Here is a 26,516-nt window from a genome sequence, read left to right as displayed (position 1 = left end):
TGTGTGTGTGTGTGTGTGTGTGTGTGTGTGTGTGTGTGTGTGTGTGTACTTACCCTCTCTGTGTTTGCCCCTGAGAATTTGCCTCTGTGTTTGACAAAGGTCAGGGGGCCAGACTTGGAGAGAGAAAAGGGGAAATGAAAGAAAGTAAAGGATTTGAATGAGGTGGTGAGGGAGAGGGGGAGAGACGGTGAGCAGGATGAAAAAGAAGGCAAAGATCTGACAGAGAGAGAGAGAGAGAGAGAGAGGTGGGGGGGAGGACATTTTTAGACGGAAAAGAAGACCAGGCACCTTGAAATTTGTGTGGCGAAATAGTCCACTGCTTCACAGCACGAGCGGCGTAAATTGGTGATATTTATAGATTGAAACTCCAGGAAGCAGCGACTCATTCTGGGAAATATGTATAGAGAAAGAGAAAGCGAGAGGGAGAGAGAGAGAGAGAGCGGGAAAGAGAGGGGGGGGTGAGAGGGAGATCAAGAGCGAGGCTGCATTAATATGCTAATGAACTGAGTGAATGCACAACAGGCCCACTGACCACGCTAATCACTGGTGGACACACACTGAGGCTAATCCTTCATGCAGCACTCACACACACATGCAGGGACACAAGCACATACAGTTCAAATATTTGGACAGTGGCATATTTTTTGTCGCTTTGTCTCTGTATTCCAGCTCATTGGATTTGAAATGAAACACTGAGTAAGTATTTGTGTGGGAATTATATCCCTTTTTTAATATACAGACCCCAAATTTGATGACAATATAGCAGGAGGATGATCCCAAACAGACAAAGCAACCAAAGAATTTACAGGGTCAGATGGTAGAATCTCCACAATCAAACTGATCATGCGTTTCACTTGACCAGATCCATACAAAAAAGATCGACTGCCATACAGTAGCAGGGAACATACAAAGTGTCTGCTGATGTTGGGCTGCAAACTTTAGATAAACTGCTTTACTGATTGCATAATTAAATGAATACAAGTTCATGTAACATTTTCAAATATTTGAGTTGGAGGGGAAAGAGAATAATGAGACAAACAATTAAAAAGTTTTAGATGGATGCACAATACATGATGATTTATTTCAAATCTAGTGTGCAGGAGTGCAGAGCCAAAATAATCGGAGAACATGTCACCATCCAAATGCTGAGAGACATGAGGGAGAAGACCTGCAACCATTTCATTCACAATAATGCACAATGTCAGTGGCTCCCAGTGTCAGTGTGTGTGTGTGTGTGTGTGTGTGTGTGTGTGTGTGTGTGTGTGTGTGTGTGTGTGTGTGTAATCATTAATATTGCTGTCATATTATAGGTCAAAATGCAGAGTCCTAAAAATAAACTTTTTATAAGCAGTTGTGCGTCTTGGTCTGTGTGTCTTCCTCTGTAGCTGATTGTCACATGTGAACTTTGAGTGGGGAAAAAGATTGTTACTCTTGAAAAGACAAAAAAGCTTCATGAATTAAAAGACACCATGAAGTAAGTGTAACAAGGGTTGTGCTGTTCTATTTCTACACAATTTGTCATATATACGTACGTCATAGAAAATACATTATTTTAATAGTTTAGTTCAGTGATCATTGTAACCTCGATTACTTTGACTCTCTGTATCAATAGCATAATGTCAAAGAAAAAAACCTGATGAGGAAAATTACACAGAATTTGGAAGACCGATTAGTAAAAACGGATTATTTGTATCTCAATCAATCAATAATTCAACTTTGACTAAATAAGAACAAAAGTAGATATGACTAATTACCTTTTCCCTGTAGTGAAATAAATGGGCAACAGTGACTGCCTGGAATGCAAAGTGTACACAAAATGTATTTGGAAAGTAGTTTGTAGCTAAAAATCTCTAACACCTGCATCGTTATTAGGATAAAATTGTGCATTCAAACTAAAAAAAGTATAAAAATGTCCTTAACACTGGGGTCCATATGTTTTGTGTAATGCTATTCAAGCCCCCTTGAGGGTGATAAAGCATCGACAATCTGCTGTAGTCCTTCCTGCAGAGGTGGAAGGAGCAACATCCTAAACCATGAAAAGGTCTTAGGTTTTAACTTTTTGAAACAAGGCAGGTGTGTAAACTGTGAACACAGACACAGACTTTCATACCTCATCTACATATTATCTACAAACAAAAGAAAATGTTTGTGTACACCTGTGGTGATGCAAAACTGACCTGATAATATTATTGTTTTTGATTATTATTGTAATATATATTAGTGATGCATAAATGACATTTGGAATAACACCTAACAATCTCTGTCTAACCTTCCTGTTAAATGATAAGGAATGCAGCAAAACCAAAATTCATACAAAGTAGGCCTACTGTAGCAAAAATAATGACAACAATAATGTAAAATATTTAGATCAACAAAATAGTGTTGTGAAACATCCTCACGGGACAGTTTTTAAGAAATATTATATTTTACAACTTATCACACAGGAGCTGGTGCATTGTCTGCTGTAATTCTCTGTAATCAATAATCTATTATTATGGTGGCACAACACTACAACATACCATTTACAGTCACAGAAAGATATGCACACCGCTGAATTTTTGTTGCTACACTACCAGCATCCTTAAAATGAATACACATCAGCTCATATGCTGATATATGCTCATTAGCTGTGTTTTTTGTAAATCATGCAGATTGTTTTCAAGTTGATGCAGCATGATAAATACAGTAAATTTAGAACAATCTGCTGTCAGCTCGACATAAATACCTGTGTATTGCTTAACATGGCACAAAAAAACTACCCATTTAGCTAGCGGAAATAATCGGATTCAATTTATAAACATTGTAATGTGGATGCTGAGGATATACATTGTCAATAATGTTTTCATTGATTTCTATAGGATATGAGACAAAGCGCTGTCTGTTTACAGTGAATAAAAAGAAGATTTGAGGTTGATACATATCATAAACCCAAATGTGATTGTGTTGTAAATCTAGTGTATTTCCCATGTGCAGTCATAGTATGACTGATGCCCTTGCAAGAATAGAAATATTTGTATAATTGATTTACAACAAGATGAAGAGATATCTTCCATCGCAGCAGAAACACCAATGCCCTCCAACAACCTTTCAGCAAAGGACTCGCTGAACTTGTCTTGACCTCTTGACCTGTTGCTCTCCCTCACTGACATGTGAGAGGCAGCATGACCACACAACCACTCTTCTACTGCTTAAAGAGACCCGGGCTGCTCGGTTTTGAAGTGATTCTGAGCCAATGTTCAACTGTAAGAGAGCCCTATGCCAGATCCTCCACCATCATCATGTTTTCATCTTTGCAGGGGGAGGGAGGGCTGACTACGAGGCAAAGTGGGGGGAGAAAGAGACACACGCGGGGCCTAGTCGCCACATCTTTTCATGCGAAGAAGCTGTGCCGCTAAACCGTCAGTAAACCGTATTTATTTTCACCTCAATATATCTTTACAGCACGTAGCTAGGTTATGTCTAGGGTAAGTACATATAGGTGGAACAACTAGTCCTAAACTGGTCTGTTCTTGGCTCTCTAGCTCTCCTCCGGTGCTTCGGGTGAACTAGCTGGCTAGCTAGCTTAGGTGGCTAAACCTAGTTTTTGACTAAATGTAGCGTTAAAGGACTGTTAGTCTGACAAATCATGCTGAGATATGCAATAATAATTGAGTGTATAATGTTATTAAAGTAGGGTAGCTAACACAAGCCAGTTAGCTTTACGGTAGGCACAGACATCTGGACCGTTAGCTAGTAACCTTAGCTAGCTTACGAGCTATGCAATAGCTAACGTTAGCGTGCAAGAACGGTGGTTTGTTGCCATCCGTCTGGGCTCTATCTACAGAGTGGAATGGGACGTATTCGTATCTACGTTAAAACTAGTCAACATAATCATTGTTTGGTACCATTAGATTGTTTCATATTTAATAAATAATACAGTGTATTTGCTCAGTTATCGGTTTACCAGCTGACTGTTTTGCAAAGACCTGTCTGAACGATACGTCAAAAGCCAAAAATGCATGAAAGACACACATATTTCTAGTGACAAGCATACAGACAGCTCATAACGGTGCAGTAGACTGATGGATGCTAGTTTTGTTTTTCATTTGTATAACCAAATGTGCATTCTCTCTGCCACATCAGTATTTTATTTGAAGCTCTCCCTTGTGTTGGAATTCCAGACCCGTTTTTGGTTTCCAAAAACAACTCTGGCCCGGGCCTCAGTCCGCGGTCTAGAGTTTGATAGCGGGCCGTTTGAGACGGTCGTACGTCGGTGTGTAGCTGCCTGCCAGCCCCTGTGGCCCGACCAGCACCATGGGAGATAGTAGAGGTGAGAAAATAACGGCACGGATTTTGTCATCAGCTATGCAACGACATGAATGTCGAGCAAGAATTGCTTTTGAAATCTGATATTGATAACAGCTACAACTGTACAAATTTACTCACACGTTTCTTATCATGACTGTAAATGCAGGCCTATGAAAGACATGGGTTATGGTGAAACTAAGATGTAGGCCATTCAAGACTTACTTATATATAAATAAATATTTAAGCTTTTTAAAAGGCATGCCTCCCAGCTGGCACATATGACTCATACCCTGTCCTCCAGAGTGTGCAACCATTTGAATAAAGTCCATCAGGGTCAGGCCTCCAAATTCGATCCCACCATTTATTTAAAGCAAAGTGCGATTTGACGCTGTATTATTGTGACGGTCTTGATGACGTTTGTTACCAAATTGTTGCTGTGCTCTAAGGAAAATGATAGAGTTTACTATTTGGCCCACTGTTCACTACTCATCCTTATCCAAAACACCATACAGTACCATGAGAGCAATGTATCAGTGCACCGCTGATGACGTGCAGCACCAGTGCGTATTCCTACCATGGTAACATGGCGGTGCTGGTGGTGCCGTATTCAGCTTGTTTAGCCACACATTTTACTGTGCACCTTGAAATCAGTATTCCTCACAAGTAGTTATGAAATGCTATACTTACGCTTTGTGAAATATGTGACAGTTGGAGTTGTACCAGTGTTCGACATTGATAGAGACTTATGAGAACACTAAAATCAAAAATGTTGGAGAAACAATGTTCTCAGTATTTCAAAGCATGGTTCCTTGTTTGTTGACTTGATAAGTGTTCACATGGTTGTGCAAGCACTGTCTTCTGTGGGCCACAGTAGGTGATTTATGTGAGCATATGATTGGTTGATTTCTTTCCAGTGTGTTTGAGGCAAGACAGATAGATTAGATAAGATGACAAACAAGTACGCAGCCCCAGGCAGTGGAACTGCAGCACACAGCTAGCTGCAGAAGAAAGCAAAGACAATACCAACCACAGCATGAACAACAATAAAGAAATAAAACAATATGCACCACAAAACCACATCAAAAGTCCACCAGATTCAAGTCACCGAGATTCTAGAAAGTGTATTTCTTCCTCTTGACATCTCAGGTGTTGTGTGAAAGCTGATGATTAATCCCGACAAGTGGAGAGAATAACTACTTCTTGCCCTTCACTTCGTGTCTTTAGGCACCACCCTCTGGGATGTTGAAAGCAAAGCACCTTTTACTGGAATGCTGGGATACCAACAGTTTCTCTTGATGCAAATAAAACATCCAGTTGCAAAAGTTCAGGCTGCTTAATAGTTGTTGTAATCCTTGTTTAACAAAGGAAAGATCAATATTTTTGCACATGATTGGTTGTATATCAGCTTTAATCTGTGCCAGCCCATTCTTATTATTTTTGCAGCGGGTATTAGGTTCATGGTTGAACTACCACATTTGTGTTTGAGTCTGAGAATAAATTCAATTGATCCCTGTATTACCTCCTACTAATGAGCTAAGACATTTTTGCACTCCATTACTTTTATTAATGATGACATCGGCCATTTGGTGCTCTTCTTCTCGCTGTCTCAGATTCCCACAGCCCAGACAGTTCGTCTGTCTCCTCCCCTCCATCGGGGCAGCGCTCGCCTCCGCTGGTTCCCTCAGCTGCAGCTTCCATGACCTCCCTGCCTCCCATCACCACCACGGGGGTCAACAGCCCCATCAGTAGCATCGGCTCCCCCTTTTCTGTCATCAGCTCTTCACTGGGCTCGCCCTGCCTGCCTGGCACGCCATCGGTGGGCTACGGCCCTATCAGCAGCCCGCAGGTAAGGCAGGCTTCCTGTTCCTCTGTGATAGGATTTAAACATACAATCTTTTCCATGCAGTCATTTTCCTGTTCTATCTCAGGTCAAATTTAGCTTTTTCTTCTGTTTTTGGTGTTATATTTCAGGCCGGAGAATTAGATGGTTCAAGAACACCTAGAAAAGTGCATAAGCACTCTTACAGGCAGATATTTAAATCATAATCCCCATTTCAACTACAGCAGAAGTTAGAAATGAACATGATGAAAGATGGCAAGCAATACTTTCCTGAAAACACTTTTCTAAAACACAATTTTTAAGATTGTCCTGATTGTTGAGTGACAGTTAGCAAGTCCTGCTATAATACAATAAAATATCAAATAAATCACACTTGTTATGTTTAACATTAATGCAGATCATTCTTTGTCCGTCTTTGCCATGGGACCGTATAATTTAGCTACAGATTTATTGTTACTCTGGTTTTGGCCCCGTCTCTCCTCCTCTGTTCGCCTTGATGTTTACATGGTAGTTGTTATGAGTTTTGTTCTAAACACATTCTCTTATCGCCTCTGTTCTTACAAGTTTTGTCAGAGAGAAATGAAAGCGGCGAGGCAGGGCTAGGAGAAAAAATAGTAAAAACAAGGGCAACCCGGTTGCCTCTCACTCTGTTTTCTGTGTGTTCTTGCTGAGAATGTCGACCATGTCCTTTACATTATTACAGAAGTACAATGAGAATCATGACATTCTCCTTTGTCGTTCCTTCAGATCAACTCAACAGTGTCCATGTCAGGGCTCCACGCAGTGAGCAGCTCCGATGACGTGAAACCTCCGTTGGGCTTGCAGCCGCTGTCGCCCCACAGCCCAGGGCCGATGCTTTCCCAGAAGCGCCTTTGTTCCATCTGCGGAGACAGATCTTCTGGTGACTATCCACCTTAACAACTCTTTTCTCCACCTTCCCTTAGAGTTAGGGCCAAACACTGTAAACAATTTGGAGACCCTGAGATCCCTAAACTTTTCAGCCATTGCCATTTCCAGCAAATTGTCATTCCTCTTGTCTTACTTCTTTGGCTCTTGTCCTCCCTCCTTCCACAGGTAAGCACTACGGTGTCTACAGCTGTGAGGGCTGTAAAGGCTTCTTCAAGCGCACAGTGCGCAAAGACTTGAGCTACACCTGTCGGGACGTTAAAGACTGTATGGTGGACAAGAGACAGAGGAACCGCTGCCAGTACTGCCGCTACCAGAAGTGCCTGGCCATGGGCATGAAGAGAGAAGGTGAGCAAGCAGGGGCCCTTCAGCACACCCTGTAGATGGCTGGTTCCTCAGCCCCTCCTGCTCAGGACCCCTAAAAATGGGGCTCTTTCACCATCTAACACACTCAATTTTAGATTTGAATGCACTAAATGGTGCATTTTCACACATATGAGGATTTGATTTGGGTTTTAAAGACAATTTAAGTTGATCAATTATTTGAAGACAACCATGTATCTGACACAAAGCTCTTCAAAAGATTTAACTTTGCTTTTGATTGAGCTGATTGATCAGAACCTCATATTATGTGTTGTCCTCTCCAACAGTAGTTGAGGGGGAGGGGCAAACATACTACGCTCCTCTTGTAACTCCTCAGTGATGATGTGGATTGGTCGGGTAATGTCTGTGTCTATTTGCTGAGTGGACTCGACACTACTAATAAAGAGCCCACTACTCATGTGATACCATATAAGAAAATATCATATCAAACAAAAATCTAAAGTTTTGGGTCTCCGTTTCCAAAGGCCGTTCCACATGTGTTGGAGTAGTGGTCTTCTTTTGCTCAAAACTGGGGACACAACTAGAGTATCCTTCAGTGTTCTCTGATCCATTGAACTTCACTTGTATAGAACATAAACGGTATTCTCTGACCTTCGTATATTTTTCATGGTTTCACTATGACATTTAAGGCTCTTTTTGCTGTTGATTGGTATCTAAACTCTTCATTATATCCATCGTGATTCAGTGTTAGAAATATTCCATGAAGGTAAGATAGGCAACCTGGGCCTGAGGCCCCAAACAGCTATAGATTTATTATGATGTTTAGATATTAAAAATATAGAATTATGTTACTATTGTAACTCACTTTACTCCAAAATATCTTAAAAAAGGGCCAGCAAATCACTTGGATATATTCAACTCAACTGTATACTACTAACTGTGTACTTCTACTAAAAAGGAATACATTGTAGTACTACGTTTACCTGACAATGTGTTCTCACTGGTTACGTTGTAGATTCAGATTTGACTCTCAAAATACAAGAACTAAATATAATGCTTTGTTATTCATTGAACTGTGAAAGCTCCACCTTGAACAGACGTCAACAGTAAATGAAAGTACATGCTGATAACGGCTCTCCTTCACTCTTCACGAGGTAAACATTTCAGTGCCGGACGTTTACTGCGCGGTATTAATAGTTGTTCCACCACTGCCAATACCAACATACCCAATCAGAGAAAGGGGGGAAAGTAAAGCAGGACAGTGAAATACACTTAGCGGAGGTCATTTCTAAATAGGCCCTTTATTCGCTTGTTTTGGCAAAAATAACCAGTGTTATAAAGAAGAGCATGGCTGTAATTAGCGGTGGTATTTTGCAGACAGTAACGTTATTATTGTTAAAAGTAAATGGGGCAATACTGTCTTACACAGGGAAAAATGTATCCTAGTTGCGCTTTACTCAGAGTCACACCGGTGAAATCCTCTGGTTTGATTCTGTTTCCAGCCATCTATGCGCTCGTGTTCACTGCAGGGAAGTGAAGAAGAGTTTGGTTATAGAGTGAACTGCAGACAATGAGCCGCGGTCTGCCGCTGTGGACGACATGCTGGACTCAGGCTGCAGAGCCTCTCCGCTGCTGCAAAGAACGCTGTTCGTTTATTCAAAGTTTATCGAACACGTAACGGATAGATGCTTGTCTAAATTGCCCCAAACTCGACAAACACACTCCCATGGGTCCACAGCAATACCCGGCATATTTGTGAAGTAGGTTGGCTGAGCGGTTCATACAGACATTCCTTATAGATTATTATTACTATGAAAAGCATAAACTCCACCGTTAAGTCTTAAGCTATAAAACTGTAGCAATTTAAACAACAGTACCAGTATGTTTGAAATGAAACATCAAGAAGTATCACCATCATGAAGTTGCCTGAGTTTACCATACCATAATTAAGTATATCATTATATAAGTGAGTGTTGGTGAGTTGATCAGTGTTGGTAGAGCTAACTGTACTGTGTACGGTGCTTTATCATATAGGTTATATCATGGCAGCACATTACGATGCTACTTTTACTTTAGCGTGATGATGAATCAGTTTGTTTGATAGGTTGAGACGTGTGGTCGCTGCTGTTATATGATCACTGTAGCCATGGAGTCACGCAGATGAAAGGGACATTCGAGACAGCTGCTTTTTGAGGCACTTTCTATGTAAGCTGCCTGAGCCTGTAAAACATTCTAACACCACCCATAACCTTAAAGCTAGGGTTGGTAATCTTGAGAAACTAGCAATTGTGAGCTAGATTTAAGAAAATGATCCAACCGAAAACCCAGCCTAGTGTTGCTAACTCTTCTCCAATGAAAGTAGCTAGCATCACTAGCATCAAAAGTTGCTCAATCTAGCAAGAAAATCGGGACTCAAGTTGTCAACACTGACCACCCGTCCCCTCAGGTCTCCTTCCAAAGCCACTCCCCTAACATTGTCATAACGAAGGTAGACAACAAACACGGCTATTGTTGGTACTCGCAGCTGTCAAAAGTAGCTTCTTGTGGAAGACTCAGGTGACGAGCAATGACTGCGCGGGCGGGTAGACAGACAGACAGGCAGGCAGGCAGGCAGGCAGGCAGGCAGGCAGGGAGGAGGACAGGCAGGCAGGGAGGAGGGCAGACAGGCAGACAGGCAGACAGGCAGGCAGGCAGGCAGGCAGGCAGGCAGGCAGGCAGGCAGGCAGACAGGCAGGCAGGCAGGCAGGCAGGCAGCCGGTCCAATCATTCCATTCTGGCAGAATGAATGATTGGACCGGCTTATACAGAGTTCTGTCGGAGCATTTGATTCGTTAATTGCTGTCAGGATGTAATGAGAATTTCAACAAAAATATCTAAAATGTTTTTGAAGAAGACTACCAACCCTACCTTTTGGAATGAGATATTCCACCTAATTATGAACAGTAGTAAATGTATCAGTGTTGATATGTCTCCTGTGCATTGTTACAGAGCTTCGTTGGTATTTGTACATCAGGGATAGACAGAACGAGCACAGAGTGGTAGAGAGGGAGATGGGGGTGGGTAAGCCTTGTAAACACTAACCCCCTTTCCCCCTCTCTTCCTCTTTTTGTTTCCTCTCGTTCTCTCTCTCCCCCCCATCCCTCCTTCTGTAGTGGCCAAGATGAACGACAGATGTAAGGAGAAGAGGGAGGGAGGGGTGTGTGTCTGTCTGCATGAGTGAGCGACAACAGAGGGATATGACATATCTATGAGAAGGAGATAGTTTCAAAAGTCGTTCCATAGTTTGTTGCCAGTGCTCAGAGGTGGACCGGTGCCAGCCTCCAATCACTCTCCCATGTTTTCTTTAACCTTTATAGACCCAGGGAAAGTTTGCCGAGTATGCACACTCCTTTTAATCATCATCCTACTGTACTGTAAAGCTTCTTGTTGTTAATCCCACCTGGGTGCTGCCCAGTAGGGCCACAGAGCAGTTCCACTTCTGTCCAGGATTGTTAACTTCCGTTTTTGAGGAGACTTTGATTTGTAGAAGAAGAATGGATGTTCATTGAATTTCCCACTTAAGCCAGTTTTGGCTTCCAAAGTAGCCGCTCTCCGTCACATGCCGGCTTCTCAAAACCCGTGGCCACTGGCACGCCTTTTCTTGTTATGTATTAAACACAGACAAAACACAGTGATGCAGATTGATGGTGATAAAATCAAGCCCATCAATGTCTTTGCATTGCTTGACATTGAGTGGGCATTCTAGGAGTCACACTGAAATAACCTTTAAACTGTTTCCAGACCCGTTAATGATCAAGAATGAATCGACCACCAAAGAATACACCGTGCTAGATTTTCCTTTACAAAGGCTTCATTTAAACCAAATCGCAAAGAGTTTATTGCCAAGTACGTTACACATTGGTGCATAACAATATACACAGTGCAATAGTATCAGACATAATTCAAAAATAGAAAACAATAAACAATTGATATGTGCTGTTTTCGCAGCACGACCCAGATAGATTGGGTATTTGATTCATAAACGAAGCAATGCTTACAATTGCTGCGCTCCAAGTAATGACCAAAACAATAACAAAGTAATTTATATACCCTTCTGGAAAATGTAAATATGTGAGACTGTTGGGTACAAATTACACTGTATTAACTATTGGAACGTGGACATTCTCTGTTGTATTGGACCACTCTCAGCTTGGATGTCTGAGATCGTTTACATGTGTGTTTGGTGAACAGGGAGGACTCTTGGGCTTTTTAAAAAATTCAAATCCCCCCAATTGTACGTCAATGGAACAAGTCGGTGGTCCTCAACATTCAACCAAAGCAACCAAGATTGTAGGTCTTTATGGTGGATGTCCTTTATTCACATAACCTCAGTCTCTGTCTTCTGATGTCTTATTTCATTTCGTCCAATTATCTTTGGTCCCCCAAAATCGGATTACTGTGTATGAATTGTATCGAACACTCCACCCTTTTTTTTCTTCATGAAAAGTAGAAACCTACCTGTTCTTAATCTGGCTGTTAAAATGTCTTCAAAGAAATTTGGGTTTGTTTCGAGAAAAAAATGATATCCTGAAATTGAATCTGAGCAAAATGTCTACTTTCAGATTACAATGTTACATTTTGTTGTAACTCCCACCTTGTTAGTCAATAATAATGATTTATTTTGTGAATGTCATATAAGGTCCATTTGTGCCTTGGCAGGGGGCATGATAGCAGTATGAAAGACGGAATGAGAGACTTTGGATTGATCATGAATTGTACACATCCGTCTCTTTTCTTTTCCTTTCTGTTTTGCACATTTTGTCACGTCAATTTAGTCTTACGCTCTTTTTTTCTCTCTGTTTTTCTGTCTTAAATTTTTTATGCCATCCTCTCCCTCATGTCTCCTCTTCATTCATCCACACGTTTTCTGTTCATCTTGATTCTCTCACTCTGTTGTCTGGTGTCAAACCTTTTCTACTCAACGTCGTTTTCTCCTCCACTGCCTCTCCTTCTCTTTCTTTTGCTGTGTTGTTGACCTATGACCACTACCATGGCCGGCCTGCCCAAGCCCTTTGCTTTGGTAAATTGTCCATTCCGTTGCTCTTGCACCTTTCTTGCTCCTTTGTTCTTTCATGTCATCCTCCTTTCTCCCATCCTTCCCACACACATTATCTCCTCTCTGCTCTTCTTACTCTTTCTCGCATCCTCCCCTTTTCTTGTCCTTCATTGTTTTTCTCCTGTGCTCCTCTTTGCCCCCCCCCCGTCCTGCAGCTGTCCAAGAGGAACGACAGAGGAACAGGGAACGAGAGGGCGAGGTGGAGTCGACCAGTGTGGTGAACGAGGAGATGCCGGTGGAGAAGATTTTGGAAGCGGAGATGGCTGTGGAGCAGAAGACAGAGCTTCACGCAGACGGAAGTTCAGGTGGCAGCTCTGTGAGTAGTCTGGATGGTTTCTTTGAGGTGCTTTATTGAACATTATTATTATTTTGATACAAATATTGAACATATGAGGTGATAGTCAGCTTATATACGTCTTCTGTACTTCATTCAAGTATATAATCATGCTTACATTTGGTCAAAGACTGCAGGATTAGTTTGGCAATCCTCCCTTTCAGTCGGTATGAATAATGCAGGGTCTCTTCACAAACCTCTAATTGTGCTTTCTTCAGCCCAACGATCCGGTCACCAACATCTGTCAGGCAGCTGACAAGCAGCTCTTCACCCTGGTGGAGTGGGCTAAGAGGATCCCTCACTTCTCTGAGCTGGCGCTGGACGACCAGGTCATCCTGCTACGTGCAGGTAAGTCTGCCTCAAGACCGCTTAACCAATCAGTGGTGATTCACACTGAGATTCAGCAATACTGCCGCAAAGAAGACCTGCCGTTACATTCTGTCCCTCTGCAGCTGTGCCTGGTGGATTCTAAAATCTACCAGCCACTCAGTAGGTTTGTTTTTGGCTGGTGAGTGAAGCAAATCTAGCAGCCACTGGAACATTTTACTAACATTTGGCTGATGGCTGGTGCAAATTTCCAGCCCTGGAAGTAAACCCTGTATGTTGTCTTTTTGTAATTCATGTTGTCAAAGAATCTGATGAAGACCTTTGCCCTCTTTCCAACATAGAACTAAAATTAAGGTCCACAGTCTTCTAAATATCTTCCATTGTTTTGAACGGCTTTGGAAAATGAGGAATGATCCAGAGGGTTTGATCAAAACATCTGTTCCATGTAGTGATGCGTTGAGGCTCAGCTGAATAATGACAGCAGGGTGACTGTGGCTCAGTGGTAGAGCCGGGTCTAACCCTAACCCTTTAGGACCAGGATCATTGAGTCATATCGGGTATAAAGAAATAAAAACATCACAACTGTCTGTTCATTAGAAATAATGAAACACTCACTCTCCAACAGGCTGGAATGAACTCCTGATTGCATCGTTTTCCCATCGCTCCATCTCCGTGAAGGATGGGATCTTACTGGCCACTGGCCTGCATGTCCACAGGAACAGTGCTCACAGTGCAGGCGTTGGAGCCATCTTTGACAGGTAATACACAGATGCATATGTGCACAAAGCGTAGCTCTCTGACAGACATGCAACACCAGGGATTTACCCAGCATTCACAAGTTTGGGCGGGTGACCCAACTGGAGAGGACATGCCACCATAAACAATATAAGACTTTTCTACTCCACTTAGAATAGATCCGCTCCTACACAGTATTAGCACCACCTACTTTTAGCCTAGAATAGATGGAACCTGAGAAGCCAGGTCCCCTCTTGACTTCACCTGGTAAACCCACATCAGTCCTGAGAGCTAGATAAAGAGAGAACACTTTACTTGTACACATGAATTATTCAGGTTTAGCTGGATTAGTGACGGGTAAGAATTTAGGATACTGTGTCCTCATCTTTGGTTGGCTGCAGCTGCTGTGTTCTGTGTTGGCAGTGATTGGCTGAGAGACTTTGCTTCTTTAGTACTGCTTGTAGGGCGACAGCATGCTGGGGGAGGCTGGTGACTAATGCTTACCCAGAGACATGCATGTGCACACAGACACACACCGTCAATGGCTGGCTAATGTACAATACTAACTATTATATAATAAGGCTTAAAATGACATTAATATGGTAGTTTACATCCCATCATTGTGCAGAATGTGCCATGGGGATATATTGTTGTTACATCTTCTTTTCTGCTGACCAAAGAATAATTGTTTTGTGATCTCTTGGCATAAAGACTCTTGTTGTAAAGTAATTACAATCTTCACATAAACCAGACTTTCAATGATCATAAGATTCAAATGCACAATATTCAAATAATCTGTAATTAATAGGCATGAGGCAATCACTGCCAGTCTTTATATAATCTAAGGTCACAACATTGTACAATAAGTTATTCTATATATAATGTTTTAGAAATAATACTGGCTCTTATGTGTGTTTAGGCTGGGTGATATGGATCAAATCAAAAATCACAATACCTCACTATCAATATTGCGAAGATATTGTGGGGTTGACTATTGGTGCTCTCACAAAATATTTAGAAAATGAGATTTTGGATACATAATCATGAGTAATGTGGATATAATGACTAAGTGGCTAAAAGCCACTAATGGAACAACAAGAACAGTCTGGTGAGTTAGGAAAATGACATCACTTTAGTGTAATGCAGTCTTTAAAACCTGGAAAAGACTGAACGTATCCAAAGTCTAAGACGATGACTAAAACCCATGTTTTCTGTGTGATTAATGGCCGCAGGTACACAGTCAGTCCAGAGTTGTTCACATTTCTAAAACAAGTCTGTTAGTTTGAGATCCCCAAACACTTATTCCACGATCACCGAAAGACAAAACATGAACATGATTACAGCCACGCCGGCCTCCCCGTGAGTGCATCAACCATCAGTTGTTACTTCCAAAGTGAAATGACATGTTTGACATGTCACTAGAAACCAATATGGAGATAACTGACATCATGCCATTGTGTTGTTATTGTTGGTAGAGGTTGTTTCAGAATATTTTATTTCATTAAGATGAGACACTTGTGCTGTAATAAATGCTGGTTCATGTGAGAAGGGGCTGACACTGCATTATCCAGAGGTAGATTACATCGGCAGGTTTGATGCATGTTCAGTGCTTCGAGTGAGACATTGTTCTGTTCGTTACGTTGTCACATGCCTTGGTTAAAAAAAAATACTCAATCTCAATGACTTTATGTGGGAAAAAAAACATCACAACGTGTCAATTCACTGTTAATTACACAGTAATTACATTGTTATAAAGGATTAATTTAGCCTAGAAATCAGGTCAGGGTTACAGCAAGCTTATGGCAAACAGCTCAGTGATTTCCTCTGATACTTTCATAACACTGCTGTCTTCTAGCAGCAGCCTTTTGTTTCAGCTTGCATCCGTTTCAAGTACCTGAATCCTATTTTGTTAAGGAGGATGTAAAAACTAAATGGCTTTCTAGGAAAGCTCTGACCAACACAACTACTACGGCTTTTAGTACAAAACACGACATGACAGAAAAGGATTTCATTTTTTTGGACCCTTTAAAAGGCAAAAACAGTATGCTGGAGCAGACTAAGACATGACATTTGATGAATCTAAATCAAAAAAGTAACTTTTCATGATGTATTACCGTTTAGCGAGAAACCTATTAAAGGTTGAGGGTTAATCGTTTTCCACTGAACACTTTCATGTGTACTAACGGGTTCCTGCTGTAATGCATTTGGCTCATAAAATTGATCATAACCTCCTTTTCTGCTTATTTTAATCCATGTGAATATAGTTGGCGCCTTGTGTAAGACTACAGTTTATGATGCCATAAAACGGATCAAATGTTTATCAGAGGTACACATATAGAGAAATCTGTGTTTGGGTGCAGGTATAGGATAAATCAAACACGAAACATGTGAACAATCCTCATGCACACAACAGTCTTACACGCATCAGTTAGTACTTTGTACCACTACAGAGTGTCACTATGTGAAATCATATGTAAGCACTGACCATCTGTACAGCTGAAGGGCTCAGAAAACAGTCAGACTTCTGTTATAACAATGTAACTGTGTAATGACATTGTAATAACACATTGTGATTGAATACACAGGGCGCACAATGCCGAGGTTGGGGCCATATTTGACAGGTAATTACGCCTCCACACAAACACCTTTCTGAAAGCCCTCCTCTTGAAACAAACTGAACGGAAGCTGAAAGGTTGAAGCTCTGCAGGAGTCAGCCGGGTTTCTCTACAACATACCATTCTGAACTCGATCACTCAGTGAACTTTAGATGGTGATGACAAAGAGCAGAACTGCATTTTGAATTAGAATTCAGCACCATATTTGGTTTGTGGCTTCGACTGCTAAAAGCCTGCAGGATACTTTTCATCTTCTGCCCATTGACAAAGTCTTTTCTTCCCAAACCAAATGCCTGTTGCGCCTTGCCAGACCATAATGAGCAAATCCAAATGTGTGGGCCAGCTTTCCCAGTGCGTTAATAGAGGGACTAGACACTGCATTACTCCGTTGCAGGACACAGTTCTTTCACAGGCAGGTCAGAGTGTGTTTGGATGCCCTCACTTAGCGTCTGGGTCTTTTGGAGGTGGTGTTGGCCCTCGTCTGTGAGGGGAGGGGCCCGTTTTCTAAAATTAATGACACACACTGGGCGCGTCCCAAACATTACTCCAAGTGTATAAAACAACTTAATTTGCCAATGCACTATATTGTGGGCTTGGGCGGTGTCTGTGAAAATGTCCATTTCTGATGACAGATTAGTGAATAAACTGATGCGCCCCCCACCTCACTCACGTCTGCATAGTCCTCTCCTCTGTCATCCAAGTCATATTCCAAGCAGTTAAACAGGGTTTAAGTTTTAAGTCCAAACTGACATTCTGTATATTATTGCGCTTCACATCTGAGGATGCACAATGACTTGTTTGATTAACAATGTATGGATTTGTTGGTAAGTTTGTTTGAACTCTATTTTCGGCAAGTAAAATGGTGGATTCTGCTGTTTGCATGCACTTCTCTTGAATAACAAGACACCTTTCTTACTTCCTTAGGTTTCAAGATTTGTGAAGCATATAAGACTGAATGGATGACATTTAAAGGCCCCCCCCCCCCCCCCCCCCAAAAAAAAAATTTAAAAAGAACATTTGTAAATCAAAACTTTGTTTTTCCCACATGCCTCCACGGTGAACAAAGAATCCAAAAACTGAGAAAAGCTCATTACTTCCCAAACAAAGAAACTGTTTACCCAGAAATGTTTAAAATGGTTTTTTTTATATATATATATGAATGAATGAATGAATGAATGAGAGAGAGTTTTAGTGGTGGTGATGATGCATGTGTTTGGGAAGTAGTGAGCCTACGAGTGGATGAATGAGAAGCCTACGAGTGGATGAATGAGACCTGGGTTATATACTGCACGAGTTGTGACAGTTGGTAAACAGATGATTTAATACAGTTGTGCTGTTGTTCAATGCAGCCCACAAGACTTCTCTCTGTTATTTCATTTTGTGTGTGAAATATTCCTTTAAAGTATAAAGTACTGCACCCAAATTCCTGATCACTTCCTCGCTCTGGCCCTCTCTTCATTCTTCACTCTTCAGCACAGATATGTGTACACACAGTTTTTAAATCGAGGACTTTGATAAAACCAGTGGCCCACCCTAAAGGGGCCAGTTTTGAACCCTTGAATTATGTTAAACAAGGAATTTCCAATAAGTCAATGAATTTGGTGTCCTTGTTAGAAGATTGGTCTAAAACATGAGTGAGCTTTAGGGCTCAGAATAAAGCCGTGTTTGGTCCCTGAACCTTGCCATTTGCTCTCTTCTCCTTGGAGTCATCGGTTGAGATAGTGGAACATAGACCGTGTGGAAAAAGTGAAAGCCTGAAACCTAACGGGAAACTATAACGTTTTTACTCTCCAGCCATAGCAGATTTTAATCATTTGGCCCTTTCACACCACTTTTAATAGCAACTGTTGCACATTAGCTAGCACAGTTAATTATAAACAACACATTTAACCCACACTTATTAAGTAGAACAGAAAACAGAATTATCCGCAGCCAGAACTTACCACTATTTGGTGGCAGCAGTTTGCCACCCTTGTCAGAGTGTTGTGTTTGTTTAGTTGTTGTTTCCTCTGTAGAACCAGCAGTTCAGCCATGCCCTGTGTAGTTTAGACAAAAAGCCTTTCCATTGAGAAGTAACCGTGAATAAAATGTGATTAAGGAGTCTGGTCCCGGTCTGTTGTTCTTACTCTCTTATTCCCCCCTTTCTTCTTCTTGTTTTTATTGCTTTCTCGCTCTCTTTTCCCCTTATCTTCTTCTTCTCTTGTCCCTTTCCCTCGTCTCCTTTCTCTTCCCTAATCTGGAATTGTCTCCAACTGGGATCTCCTTCCACAAATCTCCTCTCCTCTCTGCAGGGTTTTGACAGAGCTCGTAAGCAAGATGAGAGACATGCAGATGGACAAGACGGAGCTCGGCTGCCTTCGAGCCATCATCCTCTTCAACCCAGGTACGTAGACGTGTGGAGGGTTATCAAACACGAGGAAGGACACCAAACGAGAGAGGACAAACTGAGTCTGGAAAGTCTGGAAAATGAAAGGAATTTAGAACATGGAAAAACATGTCAAATATGTTTCATACCTGTATAGAAATAACGTAGATGTTCTCTGTTTGCATCTGAAGATGCCAAGGGTTTGTCCATCCCCAGCGAGGTGGAGCAGCTGAGAGAGAGAGTGTACGCATCTCTCGAGTCTTACTGCAAACAGAAATACCCCGAGCAGCAGGGCAGGTAGGCTGTAACACACAGACATACTGGGAAATGCAAAAGGGGAGGTCTGCTCCGACAAATCAACAGTTAAATATTATTCAGCTCAGTAGCTTCAACATGGCACTGTAGCACAGAGCAGCTGGTAAAAGGCTGGGTGTGATGCAGTGGTTTCTGCCCACAGCCTTGACAAAAGACAAATACCATCTTCTGAATGTTCAGTTTACACGACTGGTAGATCTGAGGACATTTCTCTCTCTTCTCCGTCGTCCAGGTTCGCAAAGCTCCTCCTCCGACTCCCAGCGCTGCGCTCCATTGGTCTGAAGTGTCTGGAGCACCTGTTCTTCTTCAAACTGATTGGTGACACGCCCATCGACACCTTCCTGATGGAGATGCTGGAGGCCCCCCACCAGCTCACCTAGAGGACACCAGGTTCGGTCCGGTCAGGATCCGATGCACACCAGGATCGCCAACACGTCGCCCCGCGTTGGGTCGTTGGGCCTCTCCTAACTGCAGCACCTGCTGGTTTTAATGTGCCAGCTCTCTCACACACACACACACACACATATTCCATATCACTGGCTAATTATCATAACTGGCACTTGCCGATCTTAACTTGCATACATGAATTGACATGCAACATAACTAATGCACGGATCATATGGCTCTGGATGAACAGTATGCTAATACATGCTCACACACACATTTTCACCATCTTTTCCCAGACTCCTTTTTCCACCACAGGGGTTACGACTCAAACAATACAACCCCGTTTTACCACACATATACAGTTAATGTCTTAATCCTAAGTTAGCCTTCAGTTTTCACATTTCACAGAGGGGGTTCTGCTTTTCTGTAACTATACGGCCCTTGTTGGGTGAGTTAGTTACACGGCTAGCTGCACCTCTGTGTATTATATCCATCACTAGCCGGTTTCTTATTCATGTTTGGTTTTAGCTTAAAATCAGGTGCGTAGGGTTTCAATCATTTGTCCATCATCAAATGAATTCCATTCTTATTGGTCAGGAGGTGTCCTATAATGGACAGGCAGACACGCTCTCACAGGGAGCTCATCCAATCTCGTAAACATTTTATGCTTTTTTTGAATAATTATGCTGAAACTTGTTTGTTTCTATTTTGAAGTACTGTACTCATGAAATGAGAGCTTTTTCCAAGGCATTGAAATCCAGGAAAAGGGGAGTGGGAGCACTTTGTTGAACAGACAGACTTTGTCCCTCCCACCCTGATGTGCACAGCGGGCTTTGTAGGACGAGAAGAATGACTTGAATTTTTAATTATTATTTTTTTTTCTCCTAGTTTTGATTTCATCCTTTTCTCTTTTTTGGCAGTTGGTTGGCATTTTAAAGTGTCACAGGAAGTACAGCTTCATGCAAGACAAAAACATCTCCTCTTCCCCCCCAAAATCCCCCCTTTGCTGGAGGTCATTTATGCACCTTTGTGAGTTGTAACTGTGTAAATGTTTTGTAGAAATGACCATCAATTCTCACATACCTGAGATGACCTTGAAGGTACTAAGTGTAGGGTTTTCTCATTATTGCGTTGTTGTCCAATCAGATGTGAGGATTTGTTATAGCACTTGCTAAATGACTGACCACTTCCTGTACAGACGACCAGGATTGGTCAGCCTCTAGCTGAGCTGTGTGAGGTATTCAAGAGTCTGCACTCTACTCTGTAGATTGAGGTGCGAAAAGCTGAATGTTTCGTGCAACAGAGATAAAAAAAAAGACCCGATAAAATGATTTGACAGTGGCAATAATGCAACATTTCAATTCACCTGGTCATCAATCAATCAATATCAAATTCGGCTTATCTGCGATACATCGTCGGCCCTCCGCTCATGGATGAATCACCGGCTGCGTATAGATTGGCAAACAAGGCCCCGGTGTTTGAGCTACGTGTTAGTCGTGTTACTGTAATTAGTGCTGTATAATGGAAATCCTACACCTACTACCTGCAGCTCTGGAAGACTTCATTCAGTGTGTATTGGCTGGATGCTTGCGGCTGTTGTACAGTAGATCCAAAAGAAAAACAGGAGAGTCCTGCAGAGACAGATGCCTGTGAAATATGTGGCTCCAAAAAACGCATTTAAAAGCTCTTTTTTTGCTGTCCAATCAACAAGAGGCTTGCCCCCTTTGTGAGGTCATCATTATGAAGTTGTCATGGAGGCCAGGCCACACCCCTCTACTGCTTTTGCACCAACGTCTGCCGATGTCCCCGTCGTCCTCAGTAATCTCTGCTACTGAGATTGAACTGTTTGGGCGGCTGAATCTGAGCATCGCAGTGAAACACACGAAGACATACACAGTACACACGCTCAAAGGTGAGCAATACTGGGAACACAAAGACTTATGATGGTTTTTCTTAGAATTTCAAAGAGCGTTGGCGTTCCGAGGTGTATTTAGCCTTCTTATTAGTCACCACATTTAATAGCAACGAGAACCGTACACTCTGCAGTATCCTTCTACAGGGAAGAGGCACAGCTGCCCTCTACCAGGTGCTAAATAACTACTATGGTTAGTTTAAGACTTGCACATTTACATCAATACAAACCGTATGCAAGTACACATCACATCAGCCGTTCCCTACTCTTTGAATAGGTCTGTTGAGGATGTAGGTTTCCCCTTTTTTATTTGTTACATTATGACCCCTAACTTTATTGCAGATTCCCTGCGATGGGGAATGAACACCAGCTAAGTGCGTGTACATTTCATCTGTGCTCCTCCAGACACAGCCAGTGTTTGTTTTTGTATTTTAGAAAGCACTTAGGCCGGTGGAAGCAATGGAAGTAGCTGGTGAGTGTTTGGGGTCCACCGGCTGCTTTGACCAGAATGAGCAATGAGCTTCCTGCCCTGCAGATAGTCCAAATACTTGTCAGAGATGACCCGTGGCCTCCCCCCCCATGTGATGCGGACTCGGAGGCCGACAGTTAGATGGCCTGTAAGACAGGTGGCTTTGTTTAACATGTCAGTACGGTGGTCTCGCCTTAAGACTTTGGTGGAGTTGTAGTTTTTCTCCAGCCATGCATACACTCAGCCAACGCAAAGTAGTCTCCAGAGGGTTCATTCATATGGCAGCCTTACTCTGGTGTCAGTAAAGAGAAGCATGATGCCGTGTGGTCTCAGAGACTTGAGTGAAAAGCGACTTTCTGCCACCAGACTTTGAGAACTTGTGATCAGCAGTGGAAGGAAGTTTGTGAGATCGACCCACTCGTGACTTTAGGGCGCGCTTGTCGTCTATCATCTCAGCATCCATCTCTGCACCGTTACATGTTTTTGGAGCTTCCTCTGCTGAATGTTTCGGCCTGCTGCTACCGCACCGCATTTCTAGCTGGAGATGGGAACGATTACACAATCAGTCGAGTGCTGGAGGGAAAACAATAGCAGTCACATACTCGGCTGACTGAGCAAATACCAATCAAAGTAAAACATATGCAACTTGTTCATTCATATTGTGGTAAACGGTTGCAAATTGTGCATTGTGTTTTCGCCAAGTCTGTTGCATAAGTTGATATTAACTGGCAGTGAGAAGATTCAGAATTCCCATCCCTCCAACTGACAGCAACAGGCTTAAGTTCAGCCTTTCTATGTTTAACATTGTGCTCTGAGCTTAGGTCATTTAGTGGGTGATGAACAGTGCAGGTTCTGTCTGCTAAGCCACTTTAAGATGTGCTCATCGAGCAGACTGTTCTAGCAAGAGCTGGTGGTTGGTAGTTGTTTGTTTTTGCATTTATTATAGGGTGTGTGTGGCCACGTGCGTTCATGTGTAATGAATCTGTTAGCAGCTACGCCTTTTGACTGGCAGACACTATAGCGTTGGCGGTGATGTGCTGAGCGCTGTTAGTTTGGAGCAGAAGGAGCTGAAGCTGACGTGTTGACCTGATGCTCTGGGCTTTGCGTTGGGACGAGCCTGTAAACGTAACCCAGTGATTCTTGGCCTGTTTGAAAAAGGATGTGAAGCTTTTTTTCTTTTTTGCTGGACAAGCGTCGTAGAGGCGTGAGGAAGGGATTTAGCTCAGCTGTCCCTCTCTGCTGACTTACTTGGGTCGCACCGTGCCGCCCACAAGTCGTTGGCAAACCGTGTACACTCAAGGCAGACGCATGCTGTGACCTTTTGACTGTGTAGCAGTATTTGTTGTCGCCATCTTTGTTACATTTTGAAATGACTCGCTTTCTGAAAATCGATTGATTAAACTTGCTTTTTCTGTTTTGTTATGGATTGCAGGCTGTGACTGAATAATTGATCATTGTGTATAGACTAGATATCGGGGGGGATTTTGACCTATCGACACGGGGCCCATCCCGCTCTGATCAACGAGGCAAAAACCAGCACCCTCACTGGTTCATTGATCACTGCCGAGGTGTTTGTGGATGTGGCTGTTTTTTAAAAGCAGGGCCACTCAGTCCCCGGGGCTTGTTTTGTCATGTATGTTGTGATCGTTGTGCAGCCCACTAAAGAGAGTGCTAACCGTGGCCTGTGTAGTGCATACTAAAGAGGGGCCATAATAGGAATGGAATGACAGCTCGGGTGGAGAGGGGACGACTGGTCTCTGGAGTGGATCAGTGTGTGGCCCCCTCTTGGTGCTCAAGCTGTGCATTGGTGCTTTTTTTTCTGGGGTCCCGTGGGCCTTAAAACGTCTGCTTTGGTTTCCAGGACACAGGGAAATGCAGATATGACTGAAACACAAACTAGGAATGATTGAACAGGGATGTATTCAGTCGCATTTGTCTGGTTGTTTCCTGCAGCCGCTGGGACCTGATGGTGTGTTTCACCGTGTTAGAGTCCCGGGTGGCTGTAGCTGGATCAAAGCAAACTTCAGAACTTGTTGCTCTAGTTGTAGACACGGTGTAAAGGCCACCAGAATCCACAGGTCCAGTTACATTGAATGAACTTGATGGGAGGGATCAACCGAATATGATTGCTCACTTTGAGGAGGAAGTTGTCGCCGGTGTTTTATGTCGGAGGAAGTGTGGAGGGTGAGTCAGAGAGAGAGAAGAAGGGGAGGGACTTAACAAACTGATCAGGTGTTGATTTGTCGATCAAGAAGAAAAACAGAAAAACCAATGTCCCGGTAGATTTAGAATCTTCCTTAATTGTTTACTCTTCACCTTGAAAAAAAAAAAGAAATCACTGTTTATTTGTCTTGTTTCCTGTCTCCCTCTTCACCAACTATGCTATTCATCTTTTGTTTATTACAAAGTATTAAACAAGTACGAGAGCTGTAAAATCAGAATGGATTCTGTCACTCTTATTGTTCTTTGTTCTGGTTCTATCTCCCTCCATCGTACACATGGAGCCGGTGGACTTTTGTGTGCATCGGGGATTGAAAGAAGAAAAAAAAAAAATATGAATCCTTTTTTTCAGTGATTGATTCTGAATCTTGTTTCTCTTTGTTGTATCATGTCTGAGTAAAGGTTTTAATAATGTATGTGAAGTGTTTTTCATTGATTATTAAAATCTCTGCAAAGGATTTTATTATTAAACTAAGTTCCAAATAATTTCAGATATTGCAAGATGTAAATGCCCTTAAACACACTCTGGGTTGAAAGTTGCGGTGCACTCATTTCCTTAAGGCTCCACATAAAACACCCACTCACTGTCCGTGAGTTGGAAGGTCCGAACCAGACCCCCGTGTCCTGGTGGAGGGACGGGCAGCTCCTCAGTCCAGCAGGACCGCAGGGCCTCGGTCGACCGCTGGCACCGCACTCCCATCTCTCCACCTCTAGAGGGAGCACTGACCTCTCCTGTCAAAGTTTAACCACCCTGGTCTCCTGCCGCTCCACCTCCATCAGAGCTGCAGGGTGGAGGACTTCTCCTGCACTGCCTACCTAATGCACCTCGGCCAATAAGGAAGCAGCAGAACCGAGATCAGCACATTTCTATAGGTAAATGTCACCGTGCACTGGTGGTGGCTCTTGTTCCCTCTGCCACATATTAAAATGTAAAGACAGGAATGTGGGTGTGAGTTTGTATCTGTATTTAGGAGCTGCTCTCTCGCTCCATTTCTCCTCTCTCCTGCCACCTCCTTCAGTCTGTCTCCTCCCTCTTCTCTGACCAGGGACATCCAGAGCACAGTTCACCATTCAACGCTTGAGATGACGCAAAGAATTTAAGCTCCTAAAAGAGCTTATTAAATGTATTTTTATGTCCTGTTTAAAGCCTGTCTGGCCAGCAGTTAGAGTTCTGCTCACCAAGAGTATTTCAAGAATTTAACAACGTTGCTTTTGGCAGATCCTTGTGTTCATGCATGTTGTTAGACTGGCAGTAATGAGAAATGCACACCAATGGGATCTCAGCAGCTTTTATTGGATACTAGCATTACTGTAGCTATTGTTTCAGGCCACAAAGTTGACCGTCGTATTTAAAAAAAGACCAATATCTCAATATTTCACCCTTTAAAATGGCCCTGTATGATTTTCTTAGGTCCAGTTTTGGCACGAACCACGGTTGGAAGACAGACGTAGCATAACGTACAGTATTATTGTGTTCTTCCTCTTGTGTTGGCCTGAGACGGATGAGACGGACGTTGAGCATCACTCTCCATGTTGCAGATGCCTGAGCACTGTGGGAAGCTGCTCCTGTGGTTCCAGCAGCTGCCAGCAGAGGGAGCAGCCACAGAGAGGGTTGTGTTCAGGACAGCATGGCGGCCATGTTGTCAGCATCATATGTAGAGAAGATTATTAACACACAGTAAGTTTTGGTTCAGGACAGTCATTGGCAACATGACTTAAACAGTGTTAAGTGTTGGATTTCAAACCCAGATTTCCACCAGCTGATACTTTTATTCAGCTGAGCACAGAAACACTAAATGCTATCACATGACATTTAGTCATTTCAAAGGAAACGTTTAATTATAGTTCATAATTTGAGACCCCTCGTGGTCTGTTCGAGTGCCCCCTTTGAACTATATTCCGTCATGCTTCATCTTTAACAGCCTGCCGTCCCCTTCCAATCCCCATCTTCCTCCTTTACGTCTTTTCCTCCTCATCACATCGTCTCACCTCTTCTCCCTCACTCTCTATCCTCTCCCTCTATCCTCCCTGTTAACCTCTCGATCTCTCTCTCCCCAGTCTCCTTCTGGCTCTAACTCTTCCTCCACCTCACTCCTGCTTCTCACCCCAACTCCCTCTCTCCTCCGGTGTGCGGGTGAGGGCGAGCGCTGCAGAAAGACACCTTTGATACCCAGGGTCAAATTCCCTCTCCGTTTCTGCCTCACGAATGTCAATTTTCACCGGGTGAATGTTATTACTGTGCACCGATTAAACCAGCCGGCAGCGCTTTGATGGATCCTGTGTGGTGGAGATACAACACACACACACACACACACACAACCAAGGTGTGAAGAAGGAAGAGCTTTATTGAGCATGTGTACTCTGAAATGGAGAGCAAGACGTCAG

At 42.8% G+C, this 26,516-nt stretch overlaps 1 protein-coding gene across 5 annotated transcripts; it reads left to right on the top strand.

Moving 5' to 3' along the window:
- The first annotated feature begins 3,155 nt into the window (after positions 1-3,155).
- rxrba (retinoid x receptor, beta a) lies at positions 3,156-24,545 on the top strand. Of its 5 annotated transcripts, none has more exons than XM_031871249.1 (13): positions 3,156-3,242; positions 4,161-4,309; positions 5,898-6,133; positions 6,875-7,028; positions 7,202-7,381; positions 10,510-10,530; positions 12,608-12,768; positions 13,005-13,134; positions 13,739-13,871; positions 16,434-16,469; positions 18,755-18,846; positions 19,020-19,125; positions 19,376-24,545. In XM_031871249.1, exons 2-13 carry the CDS (start codon positions 4,294-4,296, stop codon positions 19,521-19,523), a joined length of 1,413 nt encoding a protein of 470 aa, XP_031727109.1. In that variant the 5' UTR covers positions 3,156-3,242; positions 4,161-4,293; the 3' UTR covers positions 19,524-24,545. The 5 variants fall into 5 exon arrangements, with proteins under 5 accessions (XP_031727109.1, XP_031727108.1, XP_031727110.1 ...); XM_031871248.1 differs by lacking the exon at positions 3,156-3,242 and adding an exon at positions 3,290-3,398; XM_031871250.1 differs by lacking the exons at positions 3,156-3,242; positions 10,510-10,530 and adding an exon at positions 3,290-3,398.
- The last annotated feature ends 1,971 nt before the right edge of the window (positions 24,546-26,516 follow it).

Source organism: Anarrhichthys ocellatus, unplaced genomic scaffold, assembly GCF_004355925.1.
Source record: "Anarrhichthys ocellatus isolate YVR2014 unplaced genomic scaffold, GSC_Weel_1.0 scaffold57, whole genome shotgun sequence".
In the NCBI taxonomy this organism is placed as follows: Eukaryota; Metazoa; Chordata; class Actinopteri; order Perciformes; family Anarhichadidae; genus Anarrhichthys; species Anarrhichthys ocellatus.
This window is presented reverse-complemented; position numbering and strand designations above follow the sequence as displayed.

Bases quoted from the DNA above. Each gene is read 5' to 3' on its own strand.
- rxrba (XM_031871249.1), top strand. The intron at 7,029-7,201 runs GTGACTATCCAC...CTCCTTCCACAG, and splicing joins CTGCGGAGACAGATCTTCTG to GTAAGCACTACGGTGTCTAC. The intron at 12,769-13,004 runs GTGAGTAGTCTG...TGCTTTCTTCAG, and splicing joins GAAGTTCAGGTGGCAGCTCT to CCCAACGATCCGGTCACCAA.